The sequence below is a fragment of the Aotus nancymaae genome, unplaced genomic scaffold (assembly GCF_030222135.1).
Source record: "Aotus nancymaae isolate 86718 unplaced genomic scaffold, 86718_ANA_hifiasm-v0.15.2.pri h1tg000033l, whole genome shotgun sequence".
NCBI lineage: Eukaryota > Metazoa > Chordata > Mammalia > Primates > Aotidae > Aotus > Aotus nancymaae.
This window is the reverse complement of record NW_026988447.1, coordinates 63,923,717-63,942,719: the sequence shown is the minus strand read 5'-3', so window position 1 is coordinate 63,942,719 and position 19,003 is coordinate 63,923,717. Positions and strand designations below refer to the sequence as shown.

Here is a 19,003-nt window from a genome sequence, read left to right as displayed (position 1 = left end):
GTTTCCAGCACGTGATCCCAGCATTTTGGGAGGCTGAGGTGGGTGGATCACCTGAGGTCAGGAGTTCGAGATCAGCCTGGCCAACATGGTGAAACTCCATCTCTATGAAAATACAAAAATTAACTGGGCGTAGAGGTGGGCACCTGTAATCTCAGCTACTCAGGAGGCTGAGGCAGGAAAATGGCTTGAACCCTGGAGGCGGACGTTGCAGTGAGCAGAGATCACACCACTGCATTCCAGCCTGGGTGACTGAGCCAGACACTGTCTCAAAAACAAACAAACAAAAAACATATAGGAATCAACTGAAAACAGAACATGTAATTTCCTATGAATTAAGCACAATACATTTCATTGTTAGAGGTTTCCATGAGGCAGTAACATTTATTGCTTTTATTTTTTTGAGATATTGCTGATCCATAACCGAAGAGCTAAGAAGATATGATGTAGACTTACTTCGATACTGAAGTACCCTCTGTCAACATAGTCCCCTAAGAAGAGGTAGCGAGTGTTGGCAGGAGATCCCCCAACTTCAAAGAGCTTCATCAAGTCAAAGAATTGTCCATGAATGTCCCCACAAACTGAAAGAAACAAAATTCATTTTATGGTCATAGTATGTTAGGAATTCAAATTAAATAAAATTCCAAAATTTTAGATCCAGACTTAATTTCAAGTTTATCTGGGCCAAAACATTCTTTTGCAGAACAAGAAAGTAAGATAGAAAAGCTAAGGACTTTGCTCAGGTTTCCAAAGTTAATTAGTGGCAAATCTGGCTCTAATGTCTGGGTCCACTAGTATACAGATTAATTATAAAAAATGAAGACAATAATAACAATAACGGCTATCACTGTGCACTTAACAATTCTGTATGAGACGCTGCTAGGACGTTTATACACATTTTCTAATTTAACCCTAATAATGCCATGAGACATGTTTTCATTTTGCAGGTAAGAGATGACGCAAAGAATGGTTCAGGAATTTGGCATAATCTATGCACAACTGAGGTCTGAATACATGGCCACTACACATTACTGCCTCCTGAAGAGAAAGAAACTTTGATATGTATCATAAAACCTGCATTTCGTTGAATCCAAAATGTTATCTATTGTAAGACACATCATTAGTTTATGTACCAAGAAAGAAAGAAAAAAACTCCAATTAAACGTAAATTATAAGGAGCATTTTTATAAAATGTTAAAGTGAAAAAAACTACAAGAATTAAAAACTGTGAAATACTACCAAAAAATTACTGGGAACTGGTATTTCTTAACATTCTCACTTTCTCTTTTAAACCAACTCTCTTGGAAGAGCTATTTTGTCTCTTTTAAAAAAATCATTTATTTAATATTTATTTCATTTCCACTTTCAGAGCTCTAAAAAATATTATTTTTAGGCCAAGCATGGTGGCTCACGCCTGTAATCCCAGCACTTTGGGAGGCCGAGGAGGGCAGATCATAAGGTCAGGAGTTGGGAGACCTGCCTGGCCAACATGGTGAAACCCCATCTCTACTAAAGATACAAAAAATTGGCCAGGCATGGTGATGTGCACCTGTAATCCCAGCTACTCGGGATTATCAAGCAGGAGAATCACTTGAACCTGGGAGGTGAAGGTTTGCAGTGAGCCAAGATCATGCTTTTGTACTCCAGCCTGGACAACGGGGCGAGATTTCATGTTAAAAAAAAAATAAACAAAAATAATATTTTTATTTCTATTATACAGATAAGGAAATAATATAGCTTAGAGAGGTTATGTTGCTTGGTAAGGTCACTGATAAAAATAAATGATCCAGGGCTTAAATTCCGATTCACCTGATCCAAAGCTTTTTCTGTCAGCTACCACATTATGGTATCTTTGATATTTTTATATATTTATACATATATATGTGTGTGTGCGTGTGCATATGTAACATTTTAAAAATTTTGTGTTGAATGGTGAACATGATGTGGCCGCTTCTGTAACACCAACAGTTACACAGAATGAATGTATTCGCGAATACGAAATCAGGAGTAGATCTTAACACATTATATCCTGCAATTACAAGCAAGTTATTGAAATGTTTTAAATTTTACTCCTTTATTTGACAAAAGTTCAGAGAAAAAATAATCAAGTGAGTTTAATGATGAAACAATTATAAAACAATTAAATAAAAATGTTAAATGCTATAAATTCCTATCTTTACTATCAAGAATTAGCTACTAAAAACCCACAGCACTATAAGCATGAAGCAGGTACAGGTGGATTCCATTTTAGAATGTCTGCACTTGATAACCTTAGATACTAACGAAATGGCTGTAAATAACAAGAAGCTTTAACTACTAATGCATCCCTTTGGCAGACTGAGATCATATAGCTTCTTCCCTCTATTGAGCATGAGATACACAGTAGAAACATATTCTTCCATTTTTGAAAAAATACGTTTTAGAAGATAGTTTACAAATAATTTTTTATTCCTAGAGCAAATAAATCCATATTCTGAGGCATTAAGAAGTTGGTTTGTGAGACACATCATATACTTTGTTGTAATCATATGTGAGATCTAAGCCAGGGGGAAATAAATAAAGAGCACTGGATGGGATGGTCCAAACGCTGCCAGGCATGGATGCCAGTGCCTGCTCTGGAGAATTTCACAGCTATGTTTGGAGCTGTAAAAACTAATATAAATAGTAAAACACTTCTTAAAACTTTTATATATTTTATATATGTGTATATATAATATGATATGAGCAAAATTTAAAAATTATCCATCTTAAAAACGTAATTAGCACATTTTTATTACCAAATTTTTAAATAGGCAAGGATAAAGCTTATTAACTAACAAGTAATAATATAATTACTTTTCTACCTATGTATCTATTGAAGTTATAGTTGGTATGGATTACTTATCACAAGTGCCAGTTGCTCTCAAATTGTAGGAATCTTGGTATCTGTCATATATATGACATGTTTCAAACCAAAAATTACAATACAGAAAATACATAGTTGGAAACCATACCTTCACGTGCTCTCTATTAACTTTAGAAGTTGAAGGAAGGAACTTCAAGGAAACAAATTATGAAGCAAAACATTTCTTTGCATCGGATTTTATGCAGCCCTTCATATGTCAATGAGTGTGACGTGACACTGTGTATAGCCCATGTCTTGCTACCGGCTCGCTCCCTAACAGAGAGGTGAGGGTCAAACATTTGGTAAGTAAGGCTCAGGGAAAACAGGAACTCAGGTGAGGGGCTAAGTCACAGGCTTCAGACACTATTTGGAATTCCTATGGCAAGTTTAATAGTTATGTTTTAGGCTATTATTAAAATACCCCCAAGACAAAATGGCTAATCAAAGGCATTAGAGGGTGGGGTATCACTTAAAGGCCTAGTCTCTGGATCCACACTACTCAGGCTCCAACCTGGACATTGACTCAACTTCTCTGAGCTTCAAATGTATTTATCAATAAAATGGGGGTGGTATTGCTACCTTACCTTATTGGGCTATGGTGAGAATTAAATGCGTTAATATCATAACAGGCTTAGAAGAATTTCTGGAGTCTAATAAGAATTTAACAAATGCTGTATCAAAGTGGCATTTCAAAATGGCTGTATCTAAAAATGTCAAGATCCCAGACAGAATAGAAATCCGGTGCTTGGAGCTGGGGGGGAATAAGGAATGCCAGAGTGGAAGGCATTCTAGGGACATGCTAAAGCATCTTCTCTCCCCCTTCTGGCTTCTTACACCTTTTTTATCCTTCCATTTTAATTCCTGGCCATGTCTGAAGATTCAAGGATAATTGCTTTTTACCTCTGTATATGTAAATGACATAAATACCAAGACATTAATTTACATTGTAAACTGCAGGTTAGGCATCAAGCAATTATAGCAACTAACATACAACTGAAGCATAATCTCACAGCCAGAATGAAAAAAAAAAGTCTCTAGACAATGCAAACATTATGAGGATATGTTTCCTTTTGTTGAAGTACAGAAGTACATTATCATGAATTTAGTTTTATAAAAACGAAATTAATCTCTTCTTTCTGGTCTATAATAATTTTGCGATAAGAGATAATCTCAGTGATTTACAAGATCACTGCAATAACTGGATTTTGGCTTGATGATATAAACTAGAAAGGAGCAATTGCTGTAAACTCTGCATAGAAAACAAAATACCCTGAAATCTATTACACATCTGATCATCACACTTTCACTGACTTTACCTTAGAGCAGCCATAGGTCTTTCATAGAAAGGCCACCTATCATGACGCTCAGTAAAGGAAAACGATGTGCATACATAAACATAAAAAGATTAAAAGCCCAACAAAAGAATATAGTAGCTCAAATAAAACATAATTTTAAAAATGGAGGTATTTTCTTCCTTGAATTTTCATAGGCTGCCTTCCTTTCATCCATAAGGTCTCAGATAAATGTCACATGCCCAGTAAGGTCTTTCTTGACCAACCTGTGTAAAGAAGCAAAGTCTCTCCACCATCATCCTTTACTTTCTTCACAGTAATTATGCCACAATCAGCATTATCTAGTTGATTTATTTGCATGCTTGTTTCTTCTCTGATTCTTCCCACTGAAATCCAACCTCTGCTAAGCTGGGTACCTTGTCGGTCTTGTTCGCCATATCCCTAGTGCCTAGACCCGTGTGCCCAGGCGGCACACTAGAAACACCTGCTGGGCTGGCATTCTTCTACTAGGGCTATGCCATGCTTAACTTGAAAATCCTTCACTAAGGCCAGAGATTTTGAGATGCCCTTGGGACTCACAGAGATTGACAAGTTTGTGGAGTTTGCTTTGATGGAAACCAACGGCCTCGACTTATCTGAGATCGTACTTGTTTTAAGCCTTTAAGTTACAGGTTTCAATATGGTGTGCAGCAAGTCTGGGATAGAATGTGGAACCTCCACATATCTTATGGTTGTTTTCTCCACCTAATTCTACATCGGAACCACTTCGAGAGGTTTCAAAACTACAGATTTCTGGGCCCTGAATCAGAATCTCCAGAGATGCAGATTCACTAACAAGCTAGTTACTATGACTAAATACACCTATGCTTCTGAGCCTCCCATAGCACACACAGCCCTCATTCTGCACACTAGCATGGTTCCTCTCATAGGTGCTATGTGTGGAGGGGATGAACATTTGGAAGGCAACCTCTTTTACTGCTTATTCTAGGTTGCTGTGAGATTAGGACTTCATCGTTATATGAAAGAATCAGAGTAAGTGATAGATGGCGGGAGGGATGAACCTAAGAGGGGTGATAACACCACATTTCTTTGGGCATTTTGTTGTATTTATTACTCAGGCCTTGGATATTCCAGCTGTAAGATAAGGGTTTATCCTTAAGTCCTATTATCCCATTCACTGTCTTGATATCAAATTTCAGGAAGAAAGTGGTCACCATACTGCAGTATCCAGGAGGTAGCCAAAAGGATGGAGGGTGGGCCCATGGCATCACACAGAGTAAAGGCTTACTAGGCTATAATATGCACTTCCTATTGGTCCCCATCCTCTATCTTCTTGGGTACCCAAGATACTGATGTCCAAAGAGCAGCATAATATGCCAATGCCAACTAATGATACAAGTTGTCTGCTTGGTTGCTTAGGGCTCGAAATTCCCCAGAAGACCAGGTCCCTTTCTCTTCTACTTTACTTGGCCTTGACAGCACTTCTCAAACAACCAGGCTCTGACAATTTTTTGCCTTCAAGGCAAGTTCACAGCAATGCTTCCCACATTCTCCTGGCTTTCCATTACTTGCTTCTCATTCCTCATGAGAATGCTGGTAGGTAAAGTACCCCAATACTTATGATGTTTAAAAAGCATCAGTAACATAGATGCACAATACAAGTATTTAAAACACTCCTGGCACTCTAGGAAATCATCCATCCATCTGGCTGAATAGTCCAAAAAATGTATTATGTCTTCAGCAGATTATTAACAGAACTGTGTATACTTATGTCAGATATTCAGAAAGTTACAGCATTTAACAAAATTAACACATTAAAGATACTGAAATAGAACATAAGTTTATTTTTCTGGAGTATTACAATTCATATCTGTTAGCAACCTTATATGACAAAAATATTGATGGTTATTTTTCCTGTGAGAAATAACCTGCCATTTGTTTTTGTACTGGAGAAGTAAGAACTATCAGATACACCGAGCAGTTTCATCTGTTTGGTGAGATTAATCTAATGTAATCTATCTTGGTAATTTCCCTAAGTTGGGTAACTCAGCAGTTCTGAATATGGCTCCTCTAACCAAATGGTGCAAGAGTGGCCAATATCCTGTGATGTTTACACACTATTACTTATCTCTTCTATCAAAAAACATATATATTCTGCCTATGTAATCAACTACAAAGTAAGGACTAAGCAAACAACTACTTTTGCATAATTGCCTTTTAATATTGCTTCCTTGCCTCCATGGCTTTAGCCCATTTTATTTTATTTTTCTTTATTTTTATTTTACTTTAGGTTCTGGGGTACATGTGCAGGTCATGCAGGATTGTTGCACAGGTGCATACTATAGCCGGCATTTCTCCCCATGTTATCCCTCCCCACCCTCCCCAAACCCCCTGCTGTCCCTCCCCTAGCCCCTCACCAACTGGCCCCAGTGTGTGATGCTCCTCTCCCTGAGTCCACATGTTCTCATTGTTCAACACCAGCCTATGAGTGAGAACATGTGGGGTTTGGTTTTCTGTTCTTGTGTCAGTTTGCTGAGAATGATGGTTTCCAGTTTCATCCAAGTCCCTACAAAGGACACGAACTCATCGTTTTTTATGGCTGCGTAGTATTCCATGGTGTATATGTGCCACATTTTCTTTGTCCAGTCTATCATTGATGGGCATTTGGGTTGGTTCCAGGTCTTTGTTTAGCCCATTTTAAATAAAAATTTATGGGAAATAATTTTCACACAGAGTGGTGCCAAAGACTTTTCATGTAAGTTGAAGCCTTTTGAGGTTTGAAATAGGAAACGGAAAAATAACATGCAGAAAGTATTTGTTTTTATTTTTTAGGGAATGGAAGAGCTGCCCCCTGCCCCAATATCACTGTAAGAAAGCTATTTATTAAGCTTTGAAATCACGGCATGAAGGTGCAAGTATATACAAACATAAATGTAAATATTAACTTGTGTGTGTATAAAGCCACCCACCACCAAGGAGGAATTCAGAGATTAGGGAGCAGTGTGGTAGTCCGGGAGTCATTCAACAGAAGTTCAGGACTTTACTTACTATATTACAGAAAAGTAGTGCTGAGGAGAAAACAGTAACGAGCTAGAGCAGTGACAAGGGACTCTTTGTAGTCAGCCGAGTAAGCTCTCGCAATACACAAAGTGTACAATGAATCAGTCACAGGGCGAGTCTAAGAGTCTCTAAAACCAGTGTGCTCCTAAGTACAGAAGATAATGGCCAGCATATTGAGGACAAAGAGGCCCTTGAGAATAGAATCTTGGCAAAGGAGAGAGGACAAATCAGAAAGATAAACATCAACAGAACCAAGCATTTGCCTTGCATCTTCTGACCAGAGAGATGCTGGTAGAGGGACAGGTGTTCAAAACAAACAAGAACCAATCTTGTATTATTTAAGTGTTAGGTATGTAAGTCTAAATGAACTTAGCAAATGTTCAAATAAGCATATCTATATTATAATTTCATTATTTTTCAAAGAATTCTGCTGTTTCTAAGTTTATATTGGCAATTAAATTATTACATTAGAAAATGTAAACCAAAGTGGGTAATAATGAACACTTTAAGATAAGGTTCCACTATAAGAGCTATACATAATAGCTTGAAGAGGACTCCGATAAAACTGTCATCCTGAATAGAAGATACATAACTAACGTAATATAAAATATACATTTTCACATAAAATTGCTTAATATTTTGACTTAGTGCAAAGACTTACACATTTGGTCCTATTTACTTGAGTATATGAAAGGGAAATTTGTTAAAGAACACCATTGGGTCAACTTGTTGATACTGAGCAAAAATTTTATAATATCATATAATTTCAGGTTAAAGAAAGCTTATACAAATTAGGTTGTCTAGGGACAGAGGAGTATGTTGTTAAAAATTGTGAAACAATAAATTAATAAATTGCAAATGAAAAATAGATTTTTAATGGGCCAGCATTTCAAAATTGTTAGGCAAGACTGTATCAATACTATGATTTAGAAATCAGTGGTTTTAATTCTTGACTCATTGTTTATTTTTCTATAAAGTCCTTTTTTCTCCAAAATACTGGCTTTTATCATCTTGGAAGACTTGCATGAAGTAGAATAACTTCTTATACAAGTTTTTCCAATTCACACTAAACTAACAGATGACAATTTTTCCTTCAGAAAAGACGTTACTTAATCGTTCAGCAATTTTCACCACTGGGGCTCCACACTACTTTCAGCCTCGTTTACTTCAACCTAGTATTTCTTCGGTAATAGCCACAGTTTCCCAAGACAATAAAATCCCTAATGTTAGGGAACTAAATTTATGTCTAATTCGCAGCATGAGGAGATTAATTTATTAAATGTATTTGTTTAGTTTTTGGATACTCTATCTACCAAAACTTTTTTCTTTTCTAAAATCTACAATTTTGTAGAGAAAGATTTAATTTAGAGGTTTTGTTAGAGGTTAACCACAGTGGGTACTACAAGTATATATCTGTTTCCTCCTGCTGGTAATCCCGGTTTATGGAGTCATAAGTGGATGAAAAGTTCAAGTACAAACCAGATTGCCTAGATATGTGTAGTTCATTAACAGAATGCACAAACTTTTAAAATCAGGCAGTTACTCAGATAACGGTGACACTGCAGTTCATGACAGTGTCCATCTAGAAATTTGCTTCTATCTAGAAATCTGTATCTATAGTAAAATAAACTAAAAAAGAAAAAACAACAGAGTTCTAATTCACTAAAGAGGTATATTTCAAAATAATATTTTCCCATAGGGAATATTACCTTTTCAAAGGATAAATATGTTTTAGGTACTTTATGAAAACAAACTGTAAATTATTAGGTCAGTCTGGTTTGATAATGTAGAACAATAGTGAAAAAGTCTCTAAATCAAATCAAAATTTGCTAAATACAGAAATTTCTATCAGCACATTCTTGGTTATAAAAAAATTAAATATAAATATATATGTATAATATACATATATATATATGAAATTGCAAGGATTTAAAAAGAAACAATAAAGCTGTAAAATAAAATACAAAACAATAACACCAGTGCAGATAAATAGCAGTAATTTCAAACATTTCTTTATATTTATGATGCTGTTTTATGAAGATAAACTGTTAGCCAATGTTAATGAGAAACAGTGCAGGAAAATTAAAAAAAAACAAGAATAAAATACACAGTAGATTACAATAATTAATAACAATGACAATAATCCAGTAGTAAATATCTCATTAATCCTCTTAATCTCAGTTCATAACTGTGATCAGATGGAAACAAAACAGAATAGTCTACATTTTAAAATCTATCTTATTGAAGGCCCAAGCATATACGATACCATCATTATGTCCACAGTATACTATTTCCATCAATAAAAAGTAAATTAATAGAACCTATATTTATGTTTTCATCCTAAAGATGAGTGTTCTCACCATTGAGATTGTTTTTTTTTGAGGTGTCCCTTCACTGATTGAACACTTTAAAAGATTTAATTGATTGAATTAGGAATGCATTTGCTCCATTTGTTATCACTATTTTTCCATTTTAGCACCAATCAATATTATAATAAGATGCCTAATTATTAAGGGTTCATAATAGCATTATAGAATTACATAAATTATAGTCATGATTGTGGTGCCAATATATAATAAGTATGTACAACATTTATGATATTATTTAATTAAATTTGCTCATCACTCTGTTCTTGTGTTCAAGTTTAGTCAGTCCTGGAAACTAGTAGCTATTTGATGTGACTTTATTTACAATTCGTAGTTTACTAAGTCCTAGTCCTTGATTATCAACACCGGTCAATCAAGAGTATTGGACGAACATTATGAGTTGACACAATTTCACCCGAATGTATACAAATTTGATCAGTACATATAAACTACATATAAATATAAATAAGTTATTATTAATTAATAATTTTCACTTTTAAAAACACTCATCTCAGGTTTCAGATCCCCATTAACTCCTTCCAGGACCCTGAAAGATGGACTGTCATTACTGCTCAGATCTGGGGCGCTCAGGTATGTCTTAGTGTTTCTATTTTGGGTCTTCCAAGCCTGTGTTTCTAGGGTTTTAAAAAAATCTTAGTGTTTATTAATACTGTGTCTCAGTATTCTTTCATTTCTGGCATTTTGCTTTTTCCTGGCTATGTTATTTCACCCTTTGTAGAGGCAGTATAGTACAATGGTTAGGAACACAGACTATGACATGAGATTGCTTAGTTCCAAAGCCAACCTCCACCACCCAATCAGCTGAGTGCCACTGGAGAATTAACTAATCTCTCTTTATCTGTTTCTTCATGTGTAAAAATGAACATCGAAATAGCACCTCCCTTAAAGGATTATAACAAAATCAGATTTATAAATTAAATTATAATTGAACATCGTTTACTTTAATACAATACATACTAGACATCTGGCACTTGTTATCATAAGGGTTTGTTATTACTCTTCACTCAGAATTTTTTGGAGCATTATTATCATAATTTCTCTGTTAGTTTCTGATTTTATGTGTATTCCTTCTGTTTGACCTTAGTCTATAAGTGGTGGCTTCTTTCTTAATTACTTTCTTATTCATTCTGCTTGAATCAGCTTTCTCTGCTACAGAGTGCATAGACTCTTCCAATTCGCTTTTCCCAATCTCCTCCTTTGCATACGCACACTCTATTCTTTTTACTACATTTTTAAAGGATTTGACCATCGTGCTCAGTAAATTATGACTTGTGTAACTGGAACAAGAGAGGTATTTGTAAAAGGCCTCAGCTGCCTCATCTATAAGGAGACTCAAAACAGAACTTGCAGAATTGCTTTTTTAATAATGAAGCAACGTAAGGAAGAAAAAAGCTTAGCAAATGGTAGGTACTAACAAGTGAAGCAGCAGAAAGGGGAGTTATTTCAGGGATTGTCTAAGAAACATTTTGAATGTTCTGCAAGACTTAGATAGATGGATTAAGAATCTGTTATCAATGTGGCCATGAGTAAAATACACAAAAAGTTGTTCAATATTTTTCCACTTTTTATCCAAATGTATGCTATCGTATATTGAAAGCTATTAAGGCTGAAATCAAATAGACTAGGTCTTAGGCGCCACAATTTCCATTTTCCAAGAGTGGAAATATCTCTAAATGGCTGTGGTGATATCACCAATCTTTCAGAGTGGCAGCACCATGATGGGTTTCCAGTTAGTCTCATTTTCTTTTGTAGCAAAGCTCATTTATAAGACCACTCTGTTCCATGGCTATGTAATGGTAGTAATGTTTCAAAAGCTGGAAGTGACATAGCAAACAGAAGTAGTATAAGACATTTCAACAAATGGATTTTTTGAAAAAACAAAACTTTCTTAGATTTCTGGAAAACTCAGTTAAGAAAAATCTTCTATGTAGGGGAAAAAAAAGAAAATCATCCCTTTTCCTCGTCATGATAGTCCTCACATTTTGACAATTTAAAGGATTGTTTTGATTTTAATATTTTTAAATCTCAAGGCAGGCAAGGAATGACATTTAATTCTAAAGTCCACATATTCATTATTGATTTGGCAATTATAGGCAGTGGGAATATCAGTAGAAGGGTTTTGGTTAAAATTGACTTTTAAGTATTCAGCTCTATTTATGCCTACCAATAAGTGACAAAGCTAGTAAGTGCTATTCTTAAACGGCAATACTTAAACGCTGTAAGCAGAGGAAGGATTAGACTATTTACTATCACTTCCTCAGTAAAAATATATAAGCTTATTGTTATGTGTAGCATATCTGGAAATTAAACATGTAATTCTGAATTGACAAATTATTAAACTATTATTCAGACATATTTGAACAGGTTCATTTAAAATTTAAGAATATGTATTAAGAAAAATTATTGGGCCAGGCGCGGTGGCTCATGCCTGTAATCCCAGCACTTTGGGAGGCCGAGGCGGGTGGATCACGAGGTCAAGAGATCTAGACCATCCTGGTCAACATGGTGAAACCCCTCTACTAAAAATACAAAAATTAGCCGGGCATGGTGGTGCGTGCCTGTAATCCCAGCTACTCGGGAGGCTGAGGCAGGAGAATTGCCTGAACCCAGGAGGCGGAGGTTGCGGTGAGCTGAGATAGCGCCATTGCACTCCAGCCTGGGTAACAACAGCAAAACTTCATCTCAAAAAAAAAAAAAAAGAAAGAAAAGAAAAATTATTGTCTCAAAAATAATTCTGACAAAGGCAATGAGCCCATTTATTAATTCTGACTAGATTTTAAAAATCTATCTTTCATTCCTTTACATATCTTTCAGTAGATAGATATTCCAGAAATATTTATTCAGTTAAATATCCAAACAATGAACAAAACACGGAAACATGAAATATTTGCTAAGTATTCTGTATTAACAGATGAATAAACACTGAAGACAGGTTGACTTTTCACGTGTGCTAGATTATACTGGGGTAATAGAGAAATAAAAATGTGGCCTCAAGAAGCATACTTGAGAAGATGTACACATAAACAATGGTACTGAAAAGTATCACCTTCCTAACATCAGTGGACTTCCCTCTCTGTACTAGAAACTTCTGTGGGTTTAGGCCTTAGGTCTCCCATTGATGTCTGATATGGACAAATCATTTTATTGCCTGTTTCCATCCATCACATTACTCAGCAGAGGCAGTAGTATATACAGTTTTTCTAAAATAATTGTCAAATTATAAATACTTTACATTTACTTTTAAAAATGATGTTTTCATTTTGGAATTTCAAATTACATTAAGAAATGAGACTGTTTTCTTAAAATCTAGGCAAAACCATTCAGGACATAGGCGTAGGCAAGGACTTCATGACCAAAACACCAAAAGCATTGGCAACAAAAGCCAAAATAGACAAATGGGACCTAATCAAACTCCACAGCTTCTGCACGGCAAAAGAAACAGTCACTAGAGTGAATTGGCAACCAACAGAATGGGAAAAAATTTTTGCAGCTTACCCATCTGACAAAGGGCTGATATCCAGAATTTACAAAGAACTAAAACAGATTTACAAGAAAAAAACAAACGTGGGCAAAGGATATGAACAGATACTTTATAAAAGAAGACATACATGAGGCCAACAAACATATGAAAAAATGCTCATCATCACTGGTCATTAGAGAAATGCAAATCAAAACTACACTGAAATACCATCTCACACCAGTTAGAATGGCGATCATTAAAAAATCTGGAGACAACAGATACTGGAGAGGATGTGGGGAAATAGGAACACTTTTACACTGTTGGTGGGAATGTAAATTAGTTCAACCACTGTGGAAGACAGTGTGGTGATTCCTCAAGGACCTAGAAATAGAAATTCCATTTGACCCAGCAATCCCATTACTGGGTATATATCCAAAGGATTATAAATCATTCTACTATAAGGACACATGCACACGAATGTTCATTGCAGCACAGTTTACAATAGCAAAGACCTGGAACCAACCCAAATGCCCATCGATGATAGACTGGACAGGGAAAATGTGGCACATATACACCATGGAATATTATGCAGCCATCAAAAACGATGAGTTCGCATCCTTTGTAGGGACATGGATGAACCTGGAAACCATCATTCTCAGCAAACTGACACAAGAACACAAAATCAAACACCGCATGTTCTCACTCATAGACGGGTGTTGAACAATGAGAACACATGGACACAGGGAGGGGAGTACTTCACACTGGGGTCTGTCGGGGGAAATAGGGGAGGGACAGCGGGGGGTGGGGAGTTGGGGAGAGATAGCATGGGGAGAAATGCCAGATATAGGTGAAGGGGAGGAAGGCAGCAAATCACACTGCCACATATGCACCTATGCAACAATCTTGCATGTTCTTCACATGTACCCCAAAACCTAAAATGCAATTAAAAAAAGGAAGTATAAATCTAAAATTATACTAGATTAACTTAAATTTACTTGTCAGGACTAATGTTCAATTGAAGACATTGTATAAAATTTTTTTATATGCTACCGTGATATGAGCCGTCATTTTTGTTTGTAAAGATTAACAAGGCATACAGTGGCTCACACCTGTAACTCTAGCATTTTGGGAGGCCGAGGTGGGTAGATTGCTTTAGCCTACGAATTTGAGAACAGCTTACACAACATGGTCAAATCCCATCTCTACAAAACATACACACAAAACAAAACAAAAAAAGATTAACAAGGGATAGATAATCAGAGTCTTGCCATCCAGGCTAGGAAGCTTGAATTGCATCCTAAAAGGAGCCATGGAAGGAGTCTGGGCAACAGAAAGACTCTATCTTGCTTCTGGCGAGTAATTATAACTGTCTAAGCCTCAAGTTCTTAAGAATAAGGACAATACCAACTCCCATATAGAGTGGTTTGTAAAGATTAAAAATTGATAAAGTTGTAATAACTGGTACAGGATAGTACTTTGACAGAAGGTAACTCCAGTCCCTATTACACCACAGCTCTCATTAGCACTGCTTGATTATAACTGCCCCTTTAATAAATGGTTACAATAATATTTCAATGTTAAAATATCACTAGCATCAGACTAGGCTTTTAAAGAGTTTTGTGTATCTTATTTTCTTTTCGTTTTCTTTAATTGAATGCTAGGTAATGGATAGCTGATGGTCCCAATTTTACATCTGTAGATATAAAGTGCAAGGAAGATGACACTGCTTTCTTATCTACCACTTTTCACACAATATGACCAAATTAGAAAAACAAACCCGCAGAAATATTTAAAATAGAAATCACATATGAACAAATTATATAAAGATAACTATGTTGGGTTGCGTGCAGTGGCTCATGCCTGTAATCCCAGCATTTTGGGAGGCTGAGGCAGGCAGATCACTTGAGGTCAGGAGTTCTAGACCAGCATGGCCAATATGGTGAAACTCCACCTCTACTAAAAAAAATACATAGCCAGGCATGGTGGTGCATGCCTGTAATCCCAGTTACTCAGAAGGCTGAGGCAGGAGAATTGTTTGAGGCCAGGAGGCAGAGGTTGCAGTGAGCTGAGATCATGCCACTACACTCCAGCTTGGGCAACAGAGCAAGACTCTGACTCAAAAAAAGAAAAAAAAAAAAAAAAGAAATAACTGTGTTGGTGTTGAGGAGCACATTTTTATTACTATGCTTTTAAATTCTCATCATTGACAGAGCCCTTTCACATTGATATTCATTATTAAAGTAACTAAACATTCACAGGGTACTGAATTATTAATTGATGTACATATTATTTTCACTGTTTGTAAATATAATGTATTTCCAATGAAGCAAAGAGTTTCTGCAGAGATTCGATTCATCAAAATCTCAAAGCCAATGAAGAAGTAAGTGTAAATGCTCATTAGCACATAGGCAGAAGTGTATAAGATACTATGGAACCTTAAGCCACTTTCAGGTTTTTCTCTTAAGCTCTTTGCAAATCCCACCATTCACTAACCGTATCTTTCCCTCATAAAATGCAGTAAAATAAAAATACTGCCTTCAGGCACAAACAGATCTGAGTTTAAACAAAGCCTGCCTCCAACGTTCACTCTCAATCAACTTCTCTCTGCACTTTGATCTTATTTTTACCTACTGCAGTTGCACCTACTCCAAGTATCCTCTAAATCACATCCATTCAGCTTGATAACCTAAAAGGTAGATCTACCAATCCCAGCAAAACTGAGCCATGAAATAAATGTGGCTGGCTCTCTGAAGGTCCCCTGCACACTCATGAGTCTATCACTGCATCCAGGAAATGGTGCATGCTGGCTGGCCAGTTCTGGGTCATTTGTTCACTCTCTCTTATTGGTAGGAGGAAGGCTAAGTCTATTATCAAAAGAAAAGGGATTGGGAAAAATATTCCAGGCAGCAATCACAAACAGGGCTTTGTGCATTTTTTAAGAAGTAAAAATTCTTATATATTTCTCTTTATCATAAAGATCATTGCAGTAGCCATTCCAGTGCTTTGGCTAGAGGTTAGGTTCTCACTTCAGCAATGTTGGCAAGACCTGGAAAACTCATTGAAACCATTTAATATTCACTCCACCTGGTTGCTGCATAGAATTTATGCTGGATTCATTTATATTACAGATCCGAATCCCTGAGGAATATGATATTTTATGTTTAGTTTATCGGAAGCCATTCTTTCTGGCCCTTAGGTCATCACCTCATCACTTTCCTCTCATTTCCAATGGAACTGGCTTTCTTTTCATGGATATCTTTTTTCATAGGAAATAAACATACATACTAAATGGTAGCGGGGGAGGAAGGGAGAAGTACAGGTAAATTTATACACAATATTTTTAAAAGCCAAAATGAAATTCACATGCCGAGGAATCTGCTAGAATAATGCATGAGTTAAATTAACACATGTCATGGACCACTGTGAAAGGTCAAATCTTACAACATAAAAATTGTGAATGCCAAGAGACTACTCTTCTCCTACTGTAGTATCCTGTGATGTCTAAAATATGGTGAAAACATTTTAAGTACCATGACTCATGTTTCTGAATATGGCAGCAGTTTTCATACAAAGATCAAGTGTTAGAAAGGCATGGAAAACTGGAAATGAAACAACTATATAAAAACCCACTTAGGGGATGATCTAATCTTCGTTGATTCAAATTCCTGTAAGGATTAGAAAATTCTAAGTGAAGTACAATTTCCATATTTCTCTTTCCATAGTTGTCATTAATATGGTATTCACAAAGGACTTTTTGACTAAGATACAAAAGAGATGAGTTTCCTTAATGGATCAGCCCATTGTTGCTTATTTATAGTCATAATCCTATGCTTAGGAAATCAAGGCTGGTTACTTTGGAAATACTGATCGTACAGACACATAGATTATGATACAAGACCTTTATTTATGATGCACCTTTTTATTCATGGCATCTTTAAACACTTCATAAACCTGATGAACTCGTACTTATCTACGTGTTAAGCTCTCAAGATGAGACAATACGTATGGTCTACACAAAGCAAACTTAATTAAGTGTCACAAACAGAAAATAAACATATTCTCATTCCTGGGAGATCTCAAAAACATCTTACATAAGTAAAATCTATCTGTGTTGGAAACTGGCCAGGCAACCACAGTCTACAATGCTGTTTTTATGACGGCTGTTAAAGGTACATTAACGCTTTGAAGTTGCCAGGATGTCATTTATCCCATGTTTGAGGAAAGACACTTCCAAAAGAGGACAGGCTGGCACTTGTCAAGGGCCAAGTTAAGTCTACTGCTTATATCTTGGGAATCTGTTCAGTACTGTGATTTCTCTAGGATTTAAGTCCAAATTCTGCCCCTTAGACTCACCCCAGAAGACAGGAATCTTGTTTTAACTTATCTGAGCCCAGAAGTTTAGGTTTGGGTGTATCATTTATTCATAGAAACCTCTAGGCCTATTCACTAGTTAAATGTCAAAATACCAACTTTTGTTAGATCTTCCACCTCGCCCCCAACTCCATTAGTGCCCTCTGCTTGCTTCTGGTACATCAGTTCCTCTACTTTGAATATCTTTGTTCTAGATATTATGGGTTAAACTGTGCTCCACCACCCCACCAAAGATATGCTGAAGACATTAAGGTCACACTTAATCCAGTATAACTGCTGTCTTTATAAGTAAAGAAACAGTTGAACACTGGCAGAACCACAGAGGCCATGTAAAGATGGAGGCATAAAATGGAATCTTGCTGTCACAGGCCAAAAAAAAGGCCTGGAGTTACCAGAAGCTGGAAGAGGCAAGAATATACTTCCAGAGGTTTCAGAGGCAAGGAGGCCCTGCCAACATCCTGATTTCAGGCTTCTTGTTTCCAGAACTGTGAGACAATACATTTCTGTTGTTTAGCGACTCAGTTGGTAGTACTTTGTTAGAGCCAGCCCTAAGAAACAAATGCACCAATGTATTACTCAATTATTTGAGTTCTATTGCTATACACATGCACAACAATGACAACAACATTTTGAGTCTTAAAATATGTCAAGCAATGTTCTAAGCATTTTAGATGCAATAGTTCAATTAACCATTCAGTAACCATAGGAGGTAAATACTTTTATTTATCATCATTTCCCAGATGGAGAATTGAGACAGATTAAGCAACTGCCCAAGCTGATAAGTAGCAGAGCTGGATTCAAACCCAGGCAGTCTCACTCTGGGGACTGTGCTCTAGACAAGATGCTTACTGATGTCAGCCACTACATATCTGCTGCATATATAGGACTTTCTGCCATCATAAGCCCCTGAATCTTTATGGAAAGCCATCCTTCGCATAGAGATGTCTAGGCCACAAATTTATCCAGTCTTCCCTAGCCTAGTAAGAGGCTTTGTGCCCTGAGAGCTAACATAAAAACCCTTCTCAAAATCACAGCCAGATATGAGGAATGAATTCTAGTGTTCTATACCAGTACAAGATAACTAGAATTAATATTTTATGTAGTTTCCAATTGCTAAAAGGAGGATACTGGATACTCCCAACACAAAGAAATTGTAAATGTTTGTGATAGCAGATATGCCAATTACCTTGGTCTCATCACCAATCACACATTATATGTATTGAGGCATCACTATGTTATATACCATGAATATGTACAATTATCATTTGTCAATTAAAATTTTTAATTAAAATTAATTTTTGATTCCCGGGCAAGATGGCTGTATAGGAACAGCTCCAGTCTGCAGCTCCCAGGGAGACCAATGCAGAAGATGTGTGATTTCCGCATTTCTGACCAAGGTACCCGGCTTATCTCACTGGGACTGGTTAGACAGTGGGTGCAGCCCATGGAGGGTGAGCTGAAGCAGGGTGGGGCATGTCCTCACCTGGGAAGCACAAGGGGTTGGGGAACTCCCTCCCCTAGCCAAGGGAAGCCCTGAGGGACCATGCCGTGA

General features: G+C 36.5%; 1 protein-coding gene across 2 annotated transcripts in view; it reads right to left on the bottom strand.

Moving 5' to 3' along the window:
- Positions 1–19,003, bottom strand: part of PPP3CA (protein phosphatase 3 catalytic subunit alpha) — a 317,276-nt gene that overhangs the window by 76,524 nt on the left and 221,749 nt on the right. For both annotated transcript variants that reach the window (XM_012436483.2, XM_012436485.2), the window contains exon 3: positions 454–578. In XM_012436483.2, coding sequence (XP_012291906.1) covers positions 454–578 — 125 coding nt within the window. The remainder of the gene's footprint in view (positions 1–453; positions 579–19,003) is intronic.